This window comes from Microchirus variegatus (assembly GCF_963457635.1).
Source record: "Microchirus variegatus genome assembly, chromosome: 3".
NCBI classification, from domain to species: domain Eukaryota; kingdom Metazoa; phylum Chordata; class Actinopteri; order Pleuronectiformes; family Soleidae; genus Microchirus; species Microchirus variegatus.
In genome coordinates, this window is record NC_139804.1 from 31,282,122 (window position 1) to 31,299,794 (window position 17,673).

Sequence of the window (17,673 nt, forward strand, 5' to 3'; positions counted from 1 at the left end):
ACACAAATAATTTAAAAACAAAAACAAAAAAAGGAAAGAAACGGCACAATGATAAATGACTGAAAATACTGCATAGTACAAATGCCCCATGGCTGTTTTTGCCCGTCCTCTTTCATATGGTTCAAAGGTGCCAACAGGGACAGACCACAATGAGACAGAATCATCAGTTTTTCCTGTCTCCTTCAAAAAAAAAAAAAAAAAGTCAGGAGATTCCAAAAAACTGACTGCTGGCTGTTGCCTCTCGGGGCAAAAAAACAACAACATCTACACAACTGTCCTGCCCTTTAAGACCGTGCTCCGAATTGTTGTATGAAAATACTACGTGATCTTTGATCCCTGGAAAGTAGAGAGGGTGGCTGCCTGAAGGGTCAGTCCAGTTGGAATCACCAGGTGTTATTCAGGTTCACTGCTATTTGTGGTCTTGTCCCACTCTATGCTCTCTTCACTGTGCGTGGGAGAGGGGATTGTGCCGGTGCCCCCCACCGGACGCATCCTCAGTCCCTGGAAGCGCCGGCACTCGGGGCAAATGCGGATGTGGCTGCACCCTCTTGCGACCAGAGCAGCCTCCTGGGCCAGTCTGTGCGAGAGGGGTTCAGGCAGTCCGGTGCCCCCGCACAGCTTGCCGTTGCTGAGGCTCACGGCGGCGGCGGCTCGTGCCCGGCGCTCCTCCAGCGGCAAAGGCCGCGGCCTCATCACTGAAGCCGACCGCCGCCGCCTCACCTGCAGGCTGTCGCGACACAGGACGATGCCCTGGAGCTCTCGCATCATCTCCTCACACACCGTCTGCTGCAAGGCACACACAGGGAGGAAAGACAGGGGAGAGTGGGGGATAAAAGAGGGAGGGAGAGGGAGAGGGAGAGAGGCCAGACAACTCACTGACTGACTGACTTGATCAGAACAGACTGATGGACATCACAGACATGAAACATACACACATCATGTTTAATCACTGAATAGCGGGCGCCGCAAAGAGACGGTTAGAGCAGACTGAACGACCAGCAGTAAAAAAAAAAAATTTGACACATTAACATTCAAACGGCAAACACATAGAGAGACATGTAACACACTTTATATTTTTATGTTCCCTGAACTGATGGTCTACTGCTCCACTGGGCAGCTACAGTATGTGATCTCACACATACACACTGCTTTTTTTCCATTAGGCTATAAGAGGCTATAAGAGTGTCTTATATCCTTTTTTTTTCAGCACAACCTAGGCAATCTGATGAAAAAAAGATTGAATTTTCACCATTTATACAAACACACCTGAGCAAAAAGTACTCAAAATGTTTAAAAATCAGATTGAATTAGTGAGATTTGGAAAAAAACGTCACAGTTCAAAGTTCACTCGGCTCGCTTTTATTAACAAAAATAAAATAAAATAAAAAAAAGGTCTATTTTTGTGACTTCTGCACAATTATTGCTACTTTATATCACGAATAAAGATGCAAGACAAAATGAATCATAACTTTCACTCAGCAACACATAAGAAGATGAAAAAAACACATTTTATAAGCCTGAATATGTGACCTATAAAGGCAGACCCCCAGGATGTCCATATAAGGAGTTGCGTATTATTCCCCTGGCAATTTACCAAGGGTGCACCTATACAACACAGATCTGTGTCATGTGAGCACTAAGTGGAATTTCAGTCTATGTTGCTCAAGAGGAAGAAATCACATTTTTTTTTTTAACTATGACATCCTGGACTTTTATTGAATTAAAAATCACAGCGTGGAGTAAATTTTTACAGGATAATTACCAAGGCTCCGTAAAAGTAATTGTATCAGAAATAATTACAACACGTATGCATTTCTCTGAAAAACACAGTAGCACAGCAGATTTCCTCCCCTAACGTAATTAATCACGGAAATTGATGAACTTCTCCTTCCTCCTAAAAAAGTGCAAGAATTCTGCGACAATACTGGACAAACTCCTCATTTTTTATTCCTCCTTCCAAATGATGTTACAATACAATGTATATGCTAAATGAATACTGCATTGTTCATACATTGTAGTACTCAGTATAATACTTAACTTTCACATTTCAATATTCTGTATTATTGGCAATATTCAATGTAAATATATGTATGTATTACCAGTATATGTTGTATGTAAGAACCATCTGCATAGTTCATAATACTGGATGTATGCATGATGTACAGTACTGTGCAAAGGTCTCTTAGATTTGTTGTTTTAGCGATGTTATAATGACCATACAGTATCATTATTTCTCAACCACAACATTAATATATATATATATATATATTAATATATATAGGTATAAAAACAGCTTCTACCGGTTAAAGTGTCGAGTGTTACACTTGAACAATAGCACAATCCTGGGCTAAAAATCTGTGTTTTTTTCTGCAATTTCTATTTCAAATTTTCGGGTTTATTCAAAAACATGTTTGAGCATACATTTACATTTCAATCCCAATGCCAATGATCACAGAGTTTGACAGACATGAGAACAACAAAGCCCTTTTTGCACAGTACTGTGATTGCAATGCAACGTATATATATTTGGTTTTGTGCTGATTATGTATTAGAGTTGCCAGAGGAAGGCTTGGTGTCAGGTAGATCCAGGGCAATAAGACGTCTCCTACACCTACTGTCAAAGCTGGGCACAGTTTGAAAATTAAAGCAGCTGCTGGAGGAGGAAGGGGAGAGAGAGACAAAGCAGATGCAGGTTAGATAGCCCTCTCTCACCTCATTTCCTGGTGCTTGCCTCAACATCCAGACAAACTCCAGCACAGCCATGAAGATAGCCACCAGCAGGCCGCACACCAGCACCACAAAGATGCCGCCGATATTCTCCATACCCAGACCTGGAGAGACGAGAGATGAAGGAGACACGATGGGACATAAAGAGGGGAAACAAAAAAACAAAACACACAACAGATCAAATACTGAATTTGAAATGAGAACCAGATGGATTAACCAGAAACACACCTTTAGCTCGGTGGTCCTCCTCCTTTGGACACTTGCCACCATCCCACCACTTTCTTTTGAGGATCTCCAAGCGATTGTCCTCCTGCAGCTTGAGAATGGCCAGGTCAAACTCATCACGGTACACTGACCCTGGTGGGAAGAGAAGGGAAAAAGCTCACAGACACACACTGCAAAAAGAATTTCCTTATACAAAAAAGACAAACTGCATTCAGGCTGTTGTATCTCCTGTTTTACTTGTTTCCATTTGCAAAACCCAACTGCCATTTTTATTCTGGCTTTCTGTAGTGCATGTGATTAAGATTTCAAACTTACTATTTTAGTTTCTCACTTTTTGCACCATTTTCTCACAAGATAGCAGCTACTGGTTTGGATTTGCTGAGGCTTTACTTTTTCAATTTGAAATGTGACATTTATGATGGTGCCTCCAACTAATGCTCCTGCTCCTCTACAACTTTACGAGTTATACAGCGCCTTTTAAATGGTAAACGGAGTGTGTTTATATAGCACTATTCTAGTCTTGATGACAGCTCAAAGCTGCTTTACACTACAGTTCTGCCATTTAACCATTCACACCCATTCACTCACGCTTTCATCTATGTGCAGTGCATTTGTCATAGCCATTTGCAAGTTGCCGGCACAGCAATCAGGAGCAACGTGGGGTTAAGTGTCTTGCTTTAAAGGGACACTGTGTAGTATTTATGGGTTTATATGAAAATTCACTTTTTTATACATATTATGTGCTCCTGCATTGTCTGGTCACTGTATGTCATGTAAAAGTCATGTAAAAATAACATGGTCACGGGCCGCTGTTGCATTGCCACTGTTAGCAGCGAGACGCCATGTTTCTACTGGAGCCTGTAAGGACAAACCTCGTCACCTTACTTACTTGTAGCGGAAGTCCCCCCCCCCCCCCCCTCTCGTTCTCTCACTCACCCGGCGGCATGCCGATGCCATAGCCCTTGGTGTCCAGCAGCCCTCCAATCTGAGTCAGGTTGCAGTTCCTCTGGCGATAATACTCGTTCATGGTGCTCTCGAGCAAGAAGGCGTAGTTGGACTTGAGGACGCGGGCGATCCCCTCCTCCGTGCTCTTCACGAACACACTGGGCTGCTTCGAGTACATGAAGTTCCACATGCGCTGATAGGTCTGATAGCGGGAGTTCTGCAGGTGTCGGAGAACAAACGGAGCAAAAGAAAAGACAAACACGTTTTGGTGGGGGAGATTGGTTTTCATTTGTTCTTCAGTTTATTTCTGATCCTCTGACTGCAGTGCATCTGTTAAAAGTGTTGTTTTTCTATAGCACACCTTTTCCTATTGGCAGTAACTCAAGCTATATCATTTAACATGCCCAGCTGCTCTCTTCTTTCTCGTGGCTTGTCTTTTATTATTTAGTTATTCAAGGTTCAGACGAAACAAATATGTCTTTTTCCCCTGCCATCTCACATATTCTCTGTCTCTCTGTGTCACTCACGCAACACACTCTGTTTGTATCTGTTGTTGTTTTTAGCCTTTTGCCTAAGTCTGAGGTCAAATCTTGAGAGTGTGACAAAGGATAGGACCTCATCTCCCTGAGGAGAGGTGATTGAACGGTTGTGGAGAGAAACAGACAGGAAGCAGATACAACATGTGGTTAGAGGAGGCAGACAGGAAGGACAGGAATGTGCTCGAGAGGATAACATCGCCGATGGCCCATTGATCACAGAGGGCACTGGGGTCAATATGGGGTACGCATCTGAGATCTAATACTGGCGTCAATCTGTGCATGCGGCGGCTGAGATGAAGAGTATTAACAATGAATCACATGCAATGATGTGTGCGGCCTCTGACCTGGAAGAAGGTCATTGTGGATCCTCCGTGCATGGTGCCGTACTCTATCGCCGTTTGATCTGCCAAGTCGTCTACCGACTCGATTGGCACCTCCATCCTCTGGACTGTCAGGAAGGCAGCAAGGTTTGCAGTGTAGGATGAGATGATGATTAATGTGAAAGCCCACCTATGGAGGACAAGAACATATGCATTCACCTATAAAAGTATGTGAATGGAAAGACACAGGGATAAAGAAGGGATCTTCTGGGAGGAAATGTTAAATAATGTAATAAATCTAAAGCAACTGGCCATAAAATCCTCCTCATATGTCACAGAGACTCAGAAATAATGTTCATATAACAAACTGAACTCACCAACAACAACAGTACAGCCAAAATATTCACAATAAAAGAAATATTTTGCAGACCGCATATCATGTTTATGTTTTGAAATCATGTTTTGGCATGTGGCGCCACCTACTGCCATCTACCAATCATTGAAGTCAGTAGAGTCTCAACTGCTGAGCAACCACGGGTTGCCAGTTACGTCAGAAAACGAAACCTAAAAGACCTCGGTAGTTTGAATTTGAATGTAGTAACTGTTTTTGGCCACATTCTTACATATGGCGCCTTTAAAGGATTAAGAAAAAAAGAAGAAAGAGCACACCTGAAAGCAGGACACACTGTGTGCAGCGGATAAAGAGGTGAATGGATGGAGTGGCTGTTAATGGATAAAGATGACAATGCTCAGGTTGGATGAAAGGAGGTGAAGTTTTGCCTGCAAAGGCCGACATACAACATTACTATCATGTTTTAAATCCTGCTGCTTAAAAATCACATCAGAGATGAAAATGCATTCATACAAAAGCACACATTTCGAATGGAACAGAATTTGATGATGCATATGTGTGGATTTGAGAGTTGAAAACTGATTTTTTTGATTGTTGTTACTAATACTAACCACACTCCGCTCACACAGCGTGTGGACAGAGCTCTGGGAGCGATGGTGGATCCTTGCTGCATGAAGCCTCCAACAGGGAACCAGAAGCTGTTGCCAAGGGAGTACTGGTTGATCAGCAGGTTGCAGCGACCCTTAAGACAGGGGTGGGGGTTGTACCACTCGTACGGCGTCAATCTGGAAGAGACGACAGGAGCAGCGCAGTTCGATAACCGAGGTGGAATGAAAACCGGATTAAGAATTCTAATGAGCAGCGAAAACTCCGGAGACACAGAGAGAGAGAGACGGAGAAACAAGTGTGAGTGAGAGACACAAGGAGCAAAAACAACTCGAACAATCAACTTCAGCACAAAGTCACCTTGACTCTCTGCACAGAGAACCGACCTGTTTCTTATTCCCCATGTGCTGCCTACTCTCACAGCGCTGCTGAAGGATATGTAATTGATATGTTAAAAAAAGTCGTGGCATGAAGGTTAAGTTACGTGTGCTGGACTGATGGAGCTCTTAAAAAGTTGTGCGTTATTTTCTCCTGTCAACAGGAAATTAAACATTTTAAAGTAATTACTCACCTGACTGCAAAGACTGCAATCAGTCTACAGACATTTTAATTGTGTTTTTTGATCTACTATCAACTATGTGCAGGCACAGTAGTGTATTTAGGACAGTTCCCCGCTTGTCCACCAGGTGTCAGTGTGATGCTGGAGAGCGACCACTTAGAGAATATCCATTCCACTGTGAAATGTGAAAGATAAACTGACGAGAGAAGCCTGAAAGCAGACACCTGTTTCTTACGCCATTCCACCCCCAACCCCCCACAGATACCCATATGTGTTTTTTACTTTCACCATTCCAGCCATTTGTTTGTTTTTCTCTCAGTCATCTGTACACAGTGAGAACTTTACCTGGCCACGAGAAAGAGGACACAGCTCACTGCCAAGTAGGCCAGAAGCATGAAGAGCCAAACTCCAGGGGAGAAGGGATCCAGGAAGGAGAAGTAGCCTGGTCTACGTCCCTAAAACACACAAAAAACACACACACACAGAGTGAAAGCTAATTAAAGCCTGCTCAGGCCAGATGACCCCTGGCTAGGATTATGTCGAGAATTAAATACTTAATCGCCACATATTTCTTTGTTTAATCATATTATTACCGTTCAGCAGGTGCAAAGATTAATTAAGGTGGGTTAGTGTGGCAACATTTACCTCCGACTGTATAATATGGAAAGGATGTAATGGTGACAGGGAATAACGGGGTTTCAGTTAGGAGAAGCAGAAGATTGTTCTGTCCCAAACTGATATCAGTACAATGCAGAGGTGGAAAGTAACGAAAATACATTTACTCAAGTTACTGTATTGAATACGTTTTTTTGGTGTATTTTGTATTTTTTTAAGTACAATTTAAAATCAGGATTTTGTATTTTACTTGAGTACGTATTGACTCAAGTATTGTACTTAGTTACTTTATAAATCCTATCTGTTACAGTACAGTACAATGAAGACCTACAGGGGGGAAAATATACACCAGAAACAGACGAATGATGATGTGATTAGCACCAGCACTGGCGCGTGAACATAGAGGGCGTGTGCCAAAAGTGACGTCATATCCCGTGGCGCGTCGGGCGCGGTGAGCTCCAAAATAGTTTTCTACTACCCTCACACCACATGCAAAGTAACTAAGTAACTTTTACTTAAAGTACATATCAAACGAACTACTTTTTACTTCTACTTGAGTACATTTTCAGATGACTACTTTTACTTCTACTAGTAATATTTCATCAAAGTATTGGTACTTTTAACTTGAGTACACTATTTTAGTACTTTTTCCACCTCTGGTACAATGACATGAATCTTATTTGAATGTAAACATTCAGCTTAAAGGTCACATAGAGTGGTCCTGTTGCACATATATGTTAGTTATGGAGGTCTACTTACATATATTAACCTGGTTTTATGGTCAAAAACCTCCTAGTTGCTGTAAACGAGCCGATAGAAATCCTCTTTTCTGACAGTGTTTTTCTGCTGCGAGATTTCAGAGTGAACTTTCACCCCCAGAAGACAGAGTCTTGTGATTGGCCAGTACTATCCAGCACATCCGTTCTCAGAAGCGCAGCGCCCCCCTCTGGAACGGCGGATGCACTGCTATTCATTATCAAAACATTGTTTTAACAGTGTTTAAAAACAGCTTCGTCACGACTCCCCGCCGCAGTCCCTTTTATGACTTTAAACCGGAGTCAGACCCAGAGTCAGAAGACACTGTCGCTCGTGAAACACCTCCACAACGGACGTTATTCTTCTTCTGCGGTTCAATGTACGCAACCGGATGTGCCCGGACTACCGTCCGGAGCAGGACGATCGGTTGTTCAGGAGAACCGCTGCTTACGTAACTATTACGGGATTATCAGTGATCTCGTTGAGCCCGAGATTACAATAAAACACAGCGTTCTCAGCAATGGCTGAACTGTTTGTTTAGAACCGTCAGGGCTTCATAAACAAGGTAATGACGCAGATACACACCAAAACTTCCGGTCTAGTTCCGCTTTAAACTCCTCTCTCAGAATAAGTGAAATGACTGAGTTCATTGACAGCTACGCTCTATTAGTTGGTATCAGTGTGACTTAACAGTAAATTATATTTGGTACAGCAGAACAATTTGAGATCAAAATAAAGGACAAAGACAGCAGAGAGAGAGAGAGAGAGAGAGAGAGAGAGAGAGAGAGAGAGAGAGAGAGAGAGAGAATGATAATAATAATAATATATTATTGACTTCCTGTAGGACTGGGAGTGTACGGTGTCCCAACACAGCGGGGGAAAAAAAGGGGAAGAGATTAATTGCATAGCGTAGCCGTGCCAAAAGCAGCTGCGGGCTGTTATGTATCGGTTTGGCCTGGCAACCGGTAGTCAAGGAGATAATATGTCATGGAATAAGGCTGCATACATGGAGACCAGTGGGAATATAGGGGCTCATTCCTAATGTTTCATTATCCACCAGCAACAGCCATTGTCCTCTAAGTGAAACCAATTACTGGTGAACCATTGCCAAGTACACAATGATCGCGTGTGTAGCCGTTTAGGGCATGTGCGTGCCCATTTTTTCCAGGCATGCATATTCAGCCTATGGCCTGATTGACCGCACACATGAGCACGTGAGTAAAAGCCACCGACGCACAGATGCGTATCCATCATCTGTTAACGACGGTGACATTGAGACGGTCGAGAGAGGACAGCTAAAGGGTGACGGGGCGATCAAACTACCAACTGTCCAAGAGTTGTTATGCGATGGACGCAAAGAGTCATGTAGAAATTCCCTGTATTTAATTTGGGTGTCAACAAAGAAACACATTTGAGCTCACCTTAACCAGCACAAGTCACTTTTATGCAAAAAATAACCCATTAGGGGACTCATTGGGGACTTCACACATGCCAAAACATTGCAGTAATACATTTTTGGAAGCCCTCAAAAATCTAATTTGCAGCAAGAGGGTGAAATTATTTTTTTGGTGGACATTTGTGATGAGAAATGAACCTTCATTTAGACATGAAAATTCATGAATTGCAAATTTGTGAGTGAGGAGGGAGGGGAGGGAGGGGGAGCAGAGAGCAGGAGAGGCCAGTGAGATTCTGTCAAATTTGTGGCACATAGTGATGCTGATCATAGCTGTCTGGAAATAGAGCGACAGAGTGGCCAAACACACGAGTGTATTCTCAGAAGTGGAGGACTGATGTAAAGTGACAATCTCTGCCAAAGCTGCTTTGAGTTGGCACTGACGCTTTTTACGAGTGCTCCTGTTTGCTGGTCCAGTTTGGTGCATGCTGAACCAGCAATTTGCTAACTGCTAGCCCCACTTCGTCCAACATCTTAATCTCCCTCCGAGGTGCTATTATTAAGATTGAGGAAGCTGCAGAGACCTGGTGCTCCCGTCCTAACAGATGGTGGAGAAGTGAAGGTGCGGGAGAGCAGTTCAGTGATACAGGGCGGAGGCAAAATAGGCAAGAGGAGACCACGAGGACAACGGGGGAACGATATATATTCGCAAATGTTTCAATTGCAATGTTAATCAAAAGCATTTAATAAAGAATGTGGCTCTTGTACACAGGACCTTCTAAGTACCGCTACTGATAACACAGACCAGGATTGTGTTTTTAACGCCGTCTTTCAAGGCGATATTTTTTTTAAGGGGACATATTATATCCTATTTCTCCAAGTTAAACTAGCTCCCTGGTGTCCTAATGAACATGTCTGTGACATGCTTTGGTCAAAATACCGTAAGGATGAAGCACCACAGCAGTTCAATCACCCTGCCAAAACAGCCCTGTTCAGAACATTCGGTTTAGTAGCATCTCTTTAGGTCCACCTTAAAAAAAAAAGTAAAACAAAACTTAAGGGACAGGAAATGACATCGGCCACAGAGGCTACTGGGAGCTAACAGCAGTTAGCATTTGGAAAAGTGATCATTTGCAGGCTCTAGCAGGCACATTGCCGTCATATATAACATGTATCCACTGGACAGATAAATCCTCTGAGGCTGGAAGTTTGTGTAGAACTCTGTGCTGCACTGTGGAGACGAGAATAGAACTTTTAGCGGACTTCCGGTTTTCAGATACTGTTGCCCTTGCCAACACTCTCGCGTGTTTTACGGACAAAGCGGAGCTCCGCGAGACAACAATTCCAGGAATTTAGCGCATTGTGACGTCCCAATGAACATGGAAGTCAACATCGCGTGTTTTATCTCCTGTACTTAGACTGAGGAGGACCACAAAAACATGAGTGAGTCATCTTTTTTCACACTTTGCAGACTGATAGGTCCTCCAGAGTCCAAAATATAAGGATTTAAATGATTAATACGTTGATTTTGCATAATATGGGACCTTTAAAGCTGTGCTGATTTTTTTCATCTTGCATGCAGGATGGATCAATGGGATCAAACCATTGTGTTTAATGGCAACAGGGTTAAATGTTTTACTTAGTTTCAGCAGTGTACTGAATTGAAGATTCATTCAGCTTCGTCTTCGTTTTTCCACAACTTCCTTTTGAAGTTTGACTTTGATATTCCTGCAGGTGTTAAAGGTTAAAGAACAAAATGAAAGGATTTGATAATCTATATTTGGTGTCACACATTCTTTCATCCTTTTCAGCTTCTACAAGTCAAGGCTTTCTCCTCATACCTTAAAAACTAAGACTAAAACTAAATAAGGACTAAACTGAAAAGAGTCAATTCCTCAAAATAAAACCTAAACTAAAACTTACTAAATCATTTGTTGAATTAGCTAAAACTAAACTGAAATCTAATGAAAATGTCAAAACTATAATAACCTCGGTAGGGAGAGACCAAAACACCAAGAGGTATATTCAAATGGTTCAATCATATATATACGATTCTTGTAAATATGGATTTAAATGAATGCCAATAGTTGGCTGGATGTGGAAACATGACAAACAGTCGTCCAATAACTTGATGAAGGTAGCAACGTGCCAGTGTTGGGTTTTCCAGCTCATTAAATACCAGTGTTGAATTAGTTTTGCCACTGGAGGCAGCCTACGGAACTGATAGACCGAGTCCTGTTTTGTGTGATGTAATTATGTAACAGTGCATTCGCCCTTCACAGGGGCTTAACGCCGATTTATCTCTGTGATTGAGGGCTCCGTATAATTGACATGGGCACAGTTATAAATAACTTAGGTACACAAATATTTGTGTGTGTACTGTATTCAGCAAACTGACTCCCAGTCCAACCAAATCACACCACACTGAGCAGCAAACTCACGGAAAAGGCTTAACTTTTTTGTTTCAAAGCTTTTCAGACGCTCGTCTCGGGGCTGTCAGTCATCTGCAGCACAGCGGATACAGTACGTGCTCGGACAAACCCAGTGCACCAGGGCTGAATACAGAGGCAAGCAGCTCGAGCTGACTTCTGGCTGGGGGGAAAGCAGCAGCAGCAGCAGCAGCCACCGTAAGACTGACAGTTCCTGCTGAATGTGAGATATAAACTATAAACTTAGACGAGACGGACTCCCTCCCCTCGAAAAACTCGGACATAACGATGTCACGAACCGGTGGCAGCAGCAGCGACTTTAACAGATATCCCGGCGCATGAGTTAGATATCACAGATAAATCTGCGGATATAAAGCACATTTCTTAGCACTAAATGCGTGAGCGTCGACTTGCAGCTACAGGTTGGACACACGCATAAACATTCAATTCTGTGTTTGGATTGCATTATATAAATGTTTATCGTCACGTTAGGACGATAAGACGGGGAGAGGTAAATCAAAGGAGAAAAACCCAGACGTAACAGAGGGTAAAACATCCTTTATGACCTGTTTTTTATGAATGCATCCGAACAAATAGAATACCGAGGAATTGCTGCCGTCAATGGTGCGCGTGTATATCAATTTTTTCTGTTTACCACGCACCTTAAACTGTCCTTGTTCTCTTCATTCATTCATTCATTCCTTCTCCTCCCAACCGTGTTTCTCTCTGGGGGATTTGCCTGCATACCAGGAGGGCGACTGAAGGAGCTAGTGAGGTTATCCAGTCAAGGATTTTACCTAGTCATCCTCCCCTCTTGGTATTCATATCACGCTGTTGCCCCCTGAGGCTGCCTGCCTGAATACCAACTCGCTGAAGGAGACTTTCCACTGCCATTTCCAACCCTCACTCTCTGCTGCTCACTTCTCTGCTCACATTTATCCATCTTTTCTACCAGTTCCTTGCTGGCTGTCTTCCTCTCTCGCGCTGGTATTCTTTACGTCTTTATATTCATTTTTCAGATAGACATACATCACAACATGCTGTGTGTGTGGACTGTGTGCACCATATTGACTAAGCAGTTATCCAATCAGCCAATGATGTGGCAGCAGTGCAGATACCAGCTCATTTTAACATTGAACAAAAGATTGGGGGGGGGGATGTGACCTCGGCGGCTCTGTAATCATGCCGTGATTGTCCGCGCCGGGTTTGAGTATTTCTCAAAAATGAGCTGTTGCTGACCGTGCACATCCTTTAATAATCCCAATTTACCATCTTCCGCTGGATAGAATACAGCATGTCACAAAAGCAAAGGTTGTCCTCAACCGGCTTAATGAGTTCTGTGTACTTCAGTGGCCTCGGCAGTCAGATCATATTAAGATGACCAGACCTGAATGTAATCGCACACCTTTGGGATGTGGAAGACGGTGAGAGATTTACAGCAGGGACATACAGTACCGTACTCTGTATTATAATTGTTGTGCTCATAAAGTGCCCGTGCATGCGTGTGTTTCCGAGAACGTCTTGTTTGACGTTGGCGTGTGGTGGAGCGAGCGTCACTAAAGCTCTTTATGTCAAGCGCTATACCCTCAGGGCAGCCACTGAATATAACACAGCGTCCTCGCAAACCCTAATTAGCTACTTTATCTAATTAAACACCACTCTTTCGTCTTCTTAAACACACACATACACACGCTGGAACACATTACGTGTAATTCGTCAAAATAAAGCACATGTTTAAATGATAGATTGGACACACACACACACAGAGGCGATTCTAGAGTCTGAAGGGCCCCCTGGGCAAAAATTTCCAGGGGGCCCTTCCAACCAGTGTTCATCACCATTATGTTACAAATAATTACATTTGACATTTTACTTCTTTTTACTTATATTAGAGCATATTGTATTTTATTTTATTCTATTTCTTACTCTATCTTACATTTTACTTCTTTTTACTTATATTAGAGCGTATTTTTACCTTATTGTATTTTATTTTATTAGAGTCTTACTTATATTTAGAGTGTGATTTGTTTTACCATATTGTATTTTATTTTTTACCCTATTTATACTCTTATCTTTACATTGTCTTTCTTCTTACTTATTATGCCCTTGCACATTTCTGCACCTCTTGTCGCCTTAATTGAGCTGTTGTAAATGTGTGTTTCCCCCCGGGGGGAGGAATAAAGTCATTCAATTCAATTCAAATTCAAAAATAACATGGAAAAACCTCGTAATTAAAAATTATGTGACAATATGAGCATAAAGAACAATAAAATACTGTAAATAATCTTAAAAAAAAACATATATAAACTGAGTAAAAAAGATTAATCCTCTTCATTTTCCAACTTGCAGAACAATAACTTCACACAGGTTAAAGTGAGGTGGGGCCCCTTTAGGGAGGTTTCCTACAGAGATGTCATTGCAAATCGCCCATTGTTTTTCAAGGGGGACGGGGAGGCGGCTGGTCACTGCACATTTCAGTAAAAACAGTGTGTCAAGGGGGGGGGCCCTATAGGCTCGGTGCCCCAAGCAGTAGCCTGCCTTGCCAGTTCACAAGCTGCACCTCTGCACACACACTGTAACTTGGAACGTTTGGCTCGTGTGTGACAGCATTTCTTTTTTTTTTGGGGGGGGGGTAAAAGGCGGGAGAGAGGTTGACAGTAGCTTTTGGTTATGTCTGAGTTCATAACACTTACGCTCTATTCAGACCAGCAGCGGCACATTATTGCACTTTGCCGCTGAGGTAAAGGTGAGCTCTTTTCTTTGGGGATGCAATTCTGACGTGTGCCTTAAACCACTCACGGAAGAAAAAGCACACTGTATAAATTACAACACTACACGACTGTATATGAAGTTCACGAATACAAATCCTTAATCAGAGACACTAAAGACTGAGGCGTGACTATGCCGGGGAGAAGCCAGGCAGGCAGAGCTTATCTTCTGCAGACGAGCTGCAAGCTCTGAAGATGAATTTCTGTGTTTTTTATTGTTGTCATACAGCAGTATTAGTCGACAACACAATGGTGATCCTCCAGGGAATCCAGATCCCCTGTAATGAAGGTTTTTTTTTTTTTTTGCCACTGTTATGGACACCCCAGGGAACTAATACGGGAAATACATTTATTTAACTCAACTTAGTTTTCTTTGGTCTGAAATTGGCTTAAAGGAAGTAAAAACGATTTGCAACACACATAAGGGATTTAGCCTTTTTTTTTTTTTTTTTTTTTTTTTCCTAAAACACTGCTATTGAGGAAAATGTTGTCCCCTCTGTTTGGCTCAGAATGTGACAGAGCTTTTCAGAAATATGAAATGTGTGTGTACACATGTATTTGTTACCCCTTGAGGACCTTTTCTGACATTTAACACTTAACCTTGTCAGGACCATTAGTCCTCAGGGAGAGTAAAACCTGGTCCTAATGAGGCAGAACCCAGTTTATGAGGAACTATGAGTCATGACAGACATGTACAACAGCTTGGAAATGACAAAGAGGAGAAAGGGAGATTGAATTATAATCAATTAATATAATTATAATGAATTCTCAACAGGTGCTTTTATTTTATCGCATTCTCCAGTATTATCATCGATCATTTCCCCTCTTATCATGTTTTCGTCAGCTTGTCCCTCGTCTGGGGGTCACCACAGCGGACGATGAACAATGAGCAATGGGGGGGGATTGGGTACCTTTCTCAGTGGTAACCCTTCCCTTCTGCGCGGCCAAAGCCTTCCCTTTTATCGTGCACCTTCCTCTTTTCTCTCCATCTGTTCCGAAACTCCGTAACTCGGACAGAAAGTAAACGTGCACGTGCCATTAGTTTTCAGTCTTTCACTGACGGTCTCGCTTTGTGCCTTTGATCATTTTCGCGAACGCACCTATTAGGATTGATGTAGCTGAAAAGTGTCACGTTCACGGCAAGACATTCTATTAAATGTTCATTAGCGCGTGAACAGCTAATGGCTTCTCGCCCTTTTGTCTGGCAATGTTCAGTCATGACGGGAGCCGGGAAGTTGTTGATTTTGTTTTGTTTTATTTCATATCGAAACATTTTATATCACCTAGTCGTGGGGTTTATTATCGGCTGTGCACTGTCCTTGAAACATAATTGCAAATGAAATCGACCATTTGGAACCTTTTTTTTACACACAAGACAAGCTTAGCACGGGGCGGCTTCACTAAACCCTGCTACCCTTCTTTGAGTCTCAATAATCGTAACTGTGTATGATATATGATGTGTACAATGTAATCATTGTCACAAGAGTTATTACTATTTAGACTTTATTAACAACATCCAAAACAATCTACTTTATTGCTCGTCTAACCCTACAGAGCATCTGCAAGCAATTTTGAAATACTACAGTGCTGCGCCAATGCTACGACAATCATTTTAACAGCTATCTTCATTTCAATTTTATTTTTCTCTTGACACTAAATGTACCATCAAATCTGTGTTAATTCAACTCTGTGTGTGTGTGTGTGCCACGAGGGACATCAGCTCCAGATCACCTCCTCTTGCTGCCGACTCCCTTTTTGCATGTCTCGTATACCACAGAGGTGAAATGTACCGCACCGGCCCATTTGACACAGCACCTGCTGCGAGTATCGACTGATTTTTTTGCCCCCAACTGTTGCCGCTCAACCCTCAGTCCCTCAGTGCAACACATATTATTAGTGTTGTGTGCAAACAAACCATGGAAAGGTGAAAAGAAAGAAATGTGAGTAAAAGTCCCTCAGGGACACTAATGTTCGCTTGTACATGTGCAAAACCTTTGAGTGGACTGTGGCCAGAACTACAGTGGTCCCCGCTGTGTCACTTTGGGTTTTGGGAGAGAACTGATGATTAATGTGACCACTGACTTAGCAAACGCTGGCTCATTTCCACCTGCACTGCTGTTATTTCTTTGTTTCTTGCCTGGGCTTTCTGTCTAAAAAGCATGGTTGGGCTTTTTTTTTTTTTTTTTCCTTTTTACAACGACCAAACCTAATTGAAGGACAAGTGGAATGCAACTGTGAAAGTGCAACATTTATCAGGATGTTCACACTGCAAATCACGCCATCTGGTTGTGGCGAGGAAGGGCAGGGGCACAGCAACAGAAGGAGGAAATGAACAAACGCAGGGGGAAAGCCGAAAAGAACTGGACGCTATTAAAAAAGCTGTGGCTGCAAGGACAGAAGGGAAGGATGCAGGGAGGATAGTGAAGGGAAAAAAAGCAAAAGAAGAAAATGAGACCTAAGGGGATGGGGAGAGCAGGAAGAGGATGGTATCACCATGAAAACACAACACAGGATGAGTGAATGAGAGGATGAAAGGTAAAACAAACAAGTGGGATTTAAGCAAATACAAGCCAAAAAAGAGGAATGTGTAGTTTCAAAAACCATTTAGACTTGGCAAAGTCAACCAGCTGAAGTTCAAACAGAGCATCAGAATGTGGGAGAGAAGTGGTTTAACTGATTTTGTACATGGTTTGTGCATGGTTGTTCGTCCCATATATTCAGAAAGTGCTGATCGACTGGGATCATCTCTTGTTCAGAGGTCAGAGAATAACCAGATTGTATCATCCATCCATCTTGTACCATGTCTACTGCTCACTCTTCCACTTGAGGGTCATGAGGGTCACTGGTGCCATCCCAGCTGACATAGGGCGAAAGGCAGCCAGTCCCTCACAGGTTCACATAGAGACCAAGGGTGAATTCCAATTCCACGCTTAACCCGCAACCTTAACCCTCAATCTCAAAAAAGTGCTGTCCCAATTCTCAGAAAAATTAAGTTGAGGGGCGAGTGTAAGGGCTGTATCACCCTCAATATTGAGATTTTCCGAGACTACCCTTGGGAGCAAGGGCTACCCAGAATGCATTGCGTGTTTTGACGTAACAAAGATGGCGTCGAAAGCAGAAACACGAGTAAATTGTCAATAGAGATATACAAATGATGAAAACCATTGGATTTTACGTCATTGTTGCGTAATATATATTTTTTATTTAACGATCTTTTGTCAATAGCCGGCCGGTGCGGACAAGCGATCGTTTGCTATGGTTTACTTTTCAATAAGTCGTGGTGTGTGGTAACTGTCAGCTGAATATGTCTGTGGTTGTGGTATTTGTATGAGTATCATCTTATAACTAACTGACAACCCTAATAACTTGACTGACAAACAGATCGTAATAAATAATCTTGACGTAAATGCGTTCTTCTTCTTTTTTGGAGTTGACAGAC

The 17,673-nt window shown here is 42.5% G+C and overlaps 1 protein-coding gene across 2 annotated transcripts in view; it reads right to left on the reverse strand.

Annotated features, from left to right (window-relative positions):
* Nucleotides 1-393: 393 nt before the first annotated feature.
* Nucleotides 394-17,673, reverse strand: part of grik4 (glutamate receptor, ionotropic, kainate 4) — a gene marked incomplete at both ends in the record, with an annotated part of 170,707 nt that continues 153,427 nt past the window's right edge. Inside the window, 7 exons of one of the 2 annotated variants that reach the window (XM_083886306.1) lie at nt 394-786; nt 2,713-2,831; nt 2,956-3,084; nt 3,889-4,114; nt 4,781-4,946; nt 5,720-5,893; nt 6,619-6,728. In XM_083886306.1, the coding sequence (XP_083742432.1) occupies nt 394-786; nt 2,713-2,831; nt 2,956-3,084; nt 3,889-4,114; nt 4,781-4,946; nt 5,720-5,893; nt 6,619-6,728 (1,317 nt within the window). Of the gene's footprint in view, nt 787-2,679; nt 2,832-2,955; nt 3,085-3,888; nt 4,115-4,780; nt 4,947-5,719; nt 5,894-6,618; nt 6,729-17,673 lie in introns of both variants that reach the window. The other variant, XM_083886305.1, reaches the window with a different exon arrangement.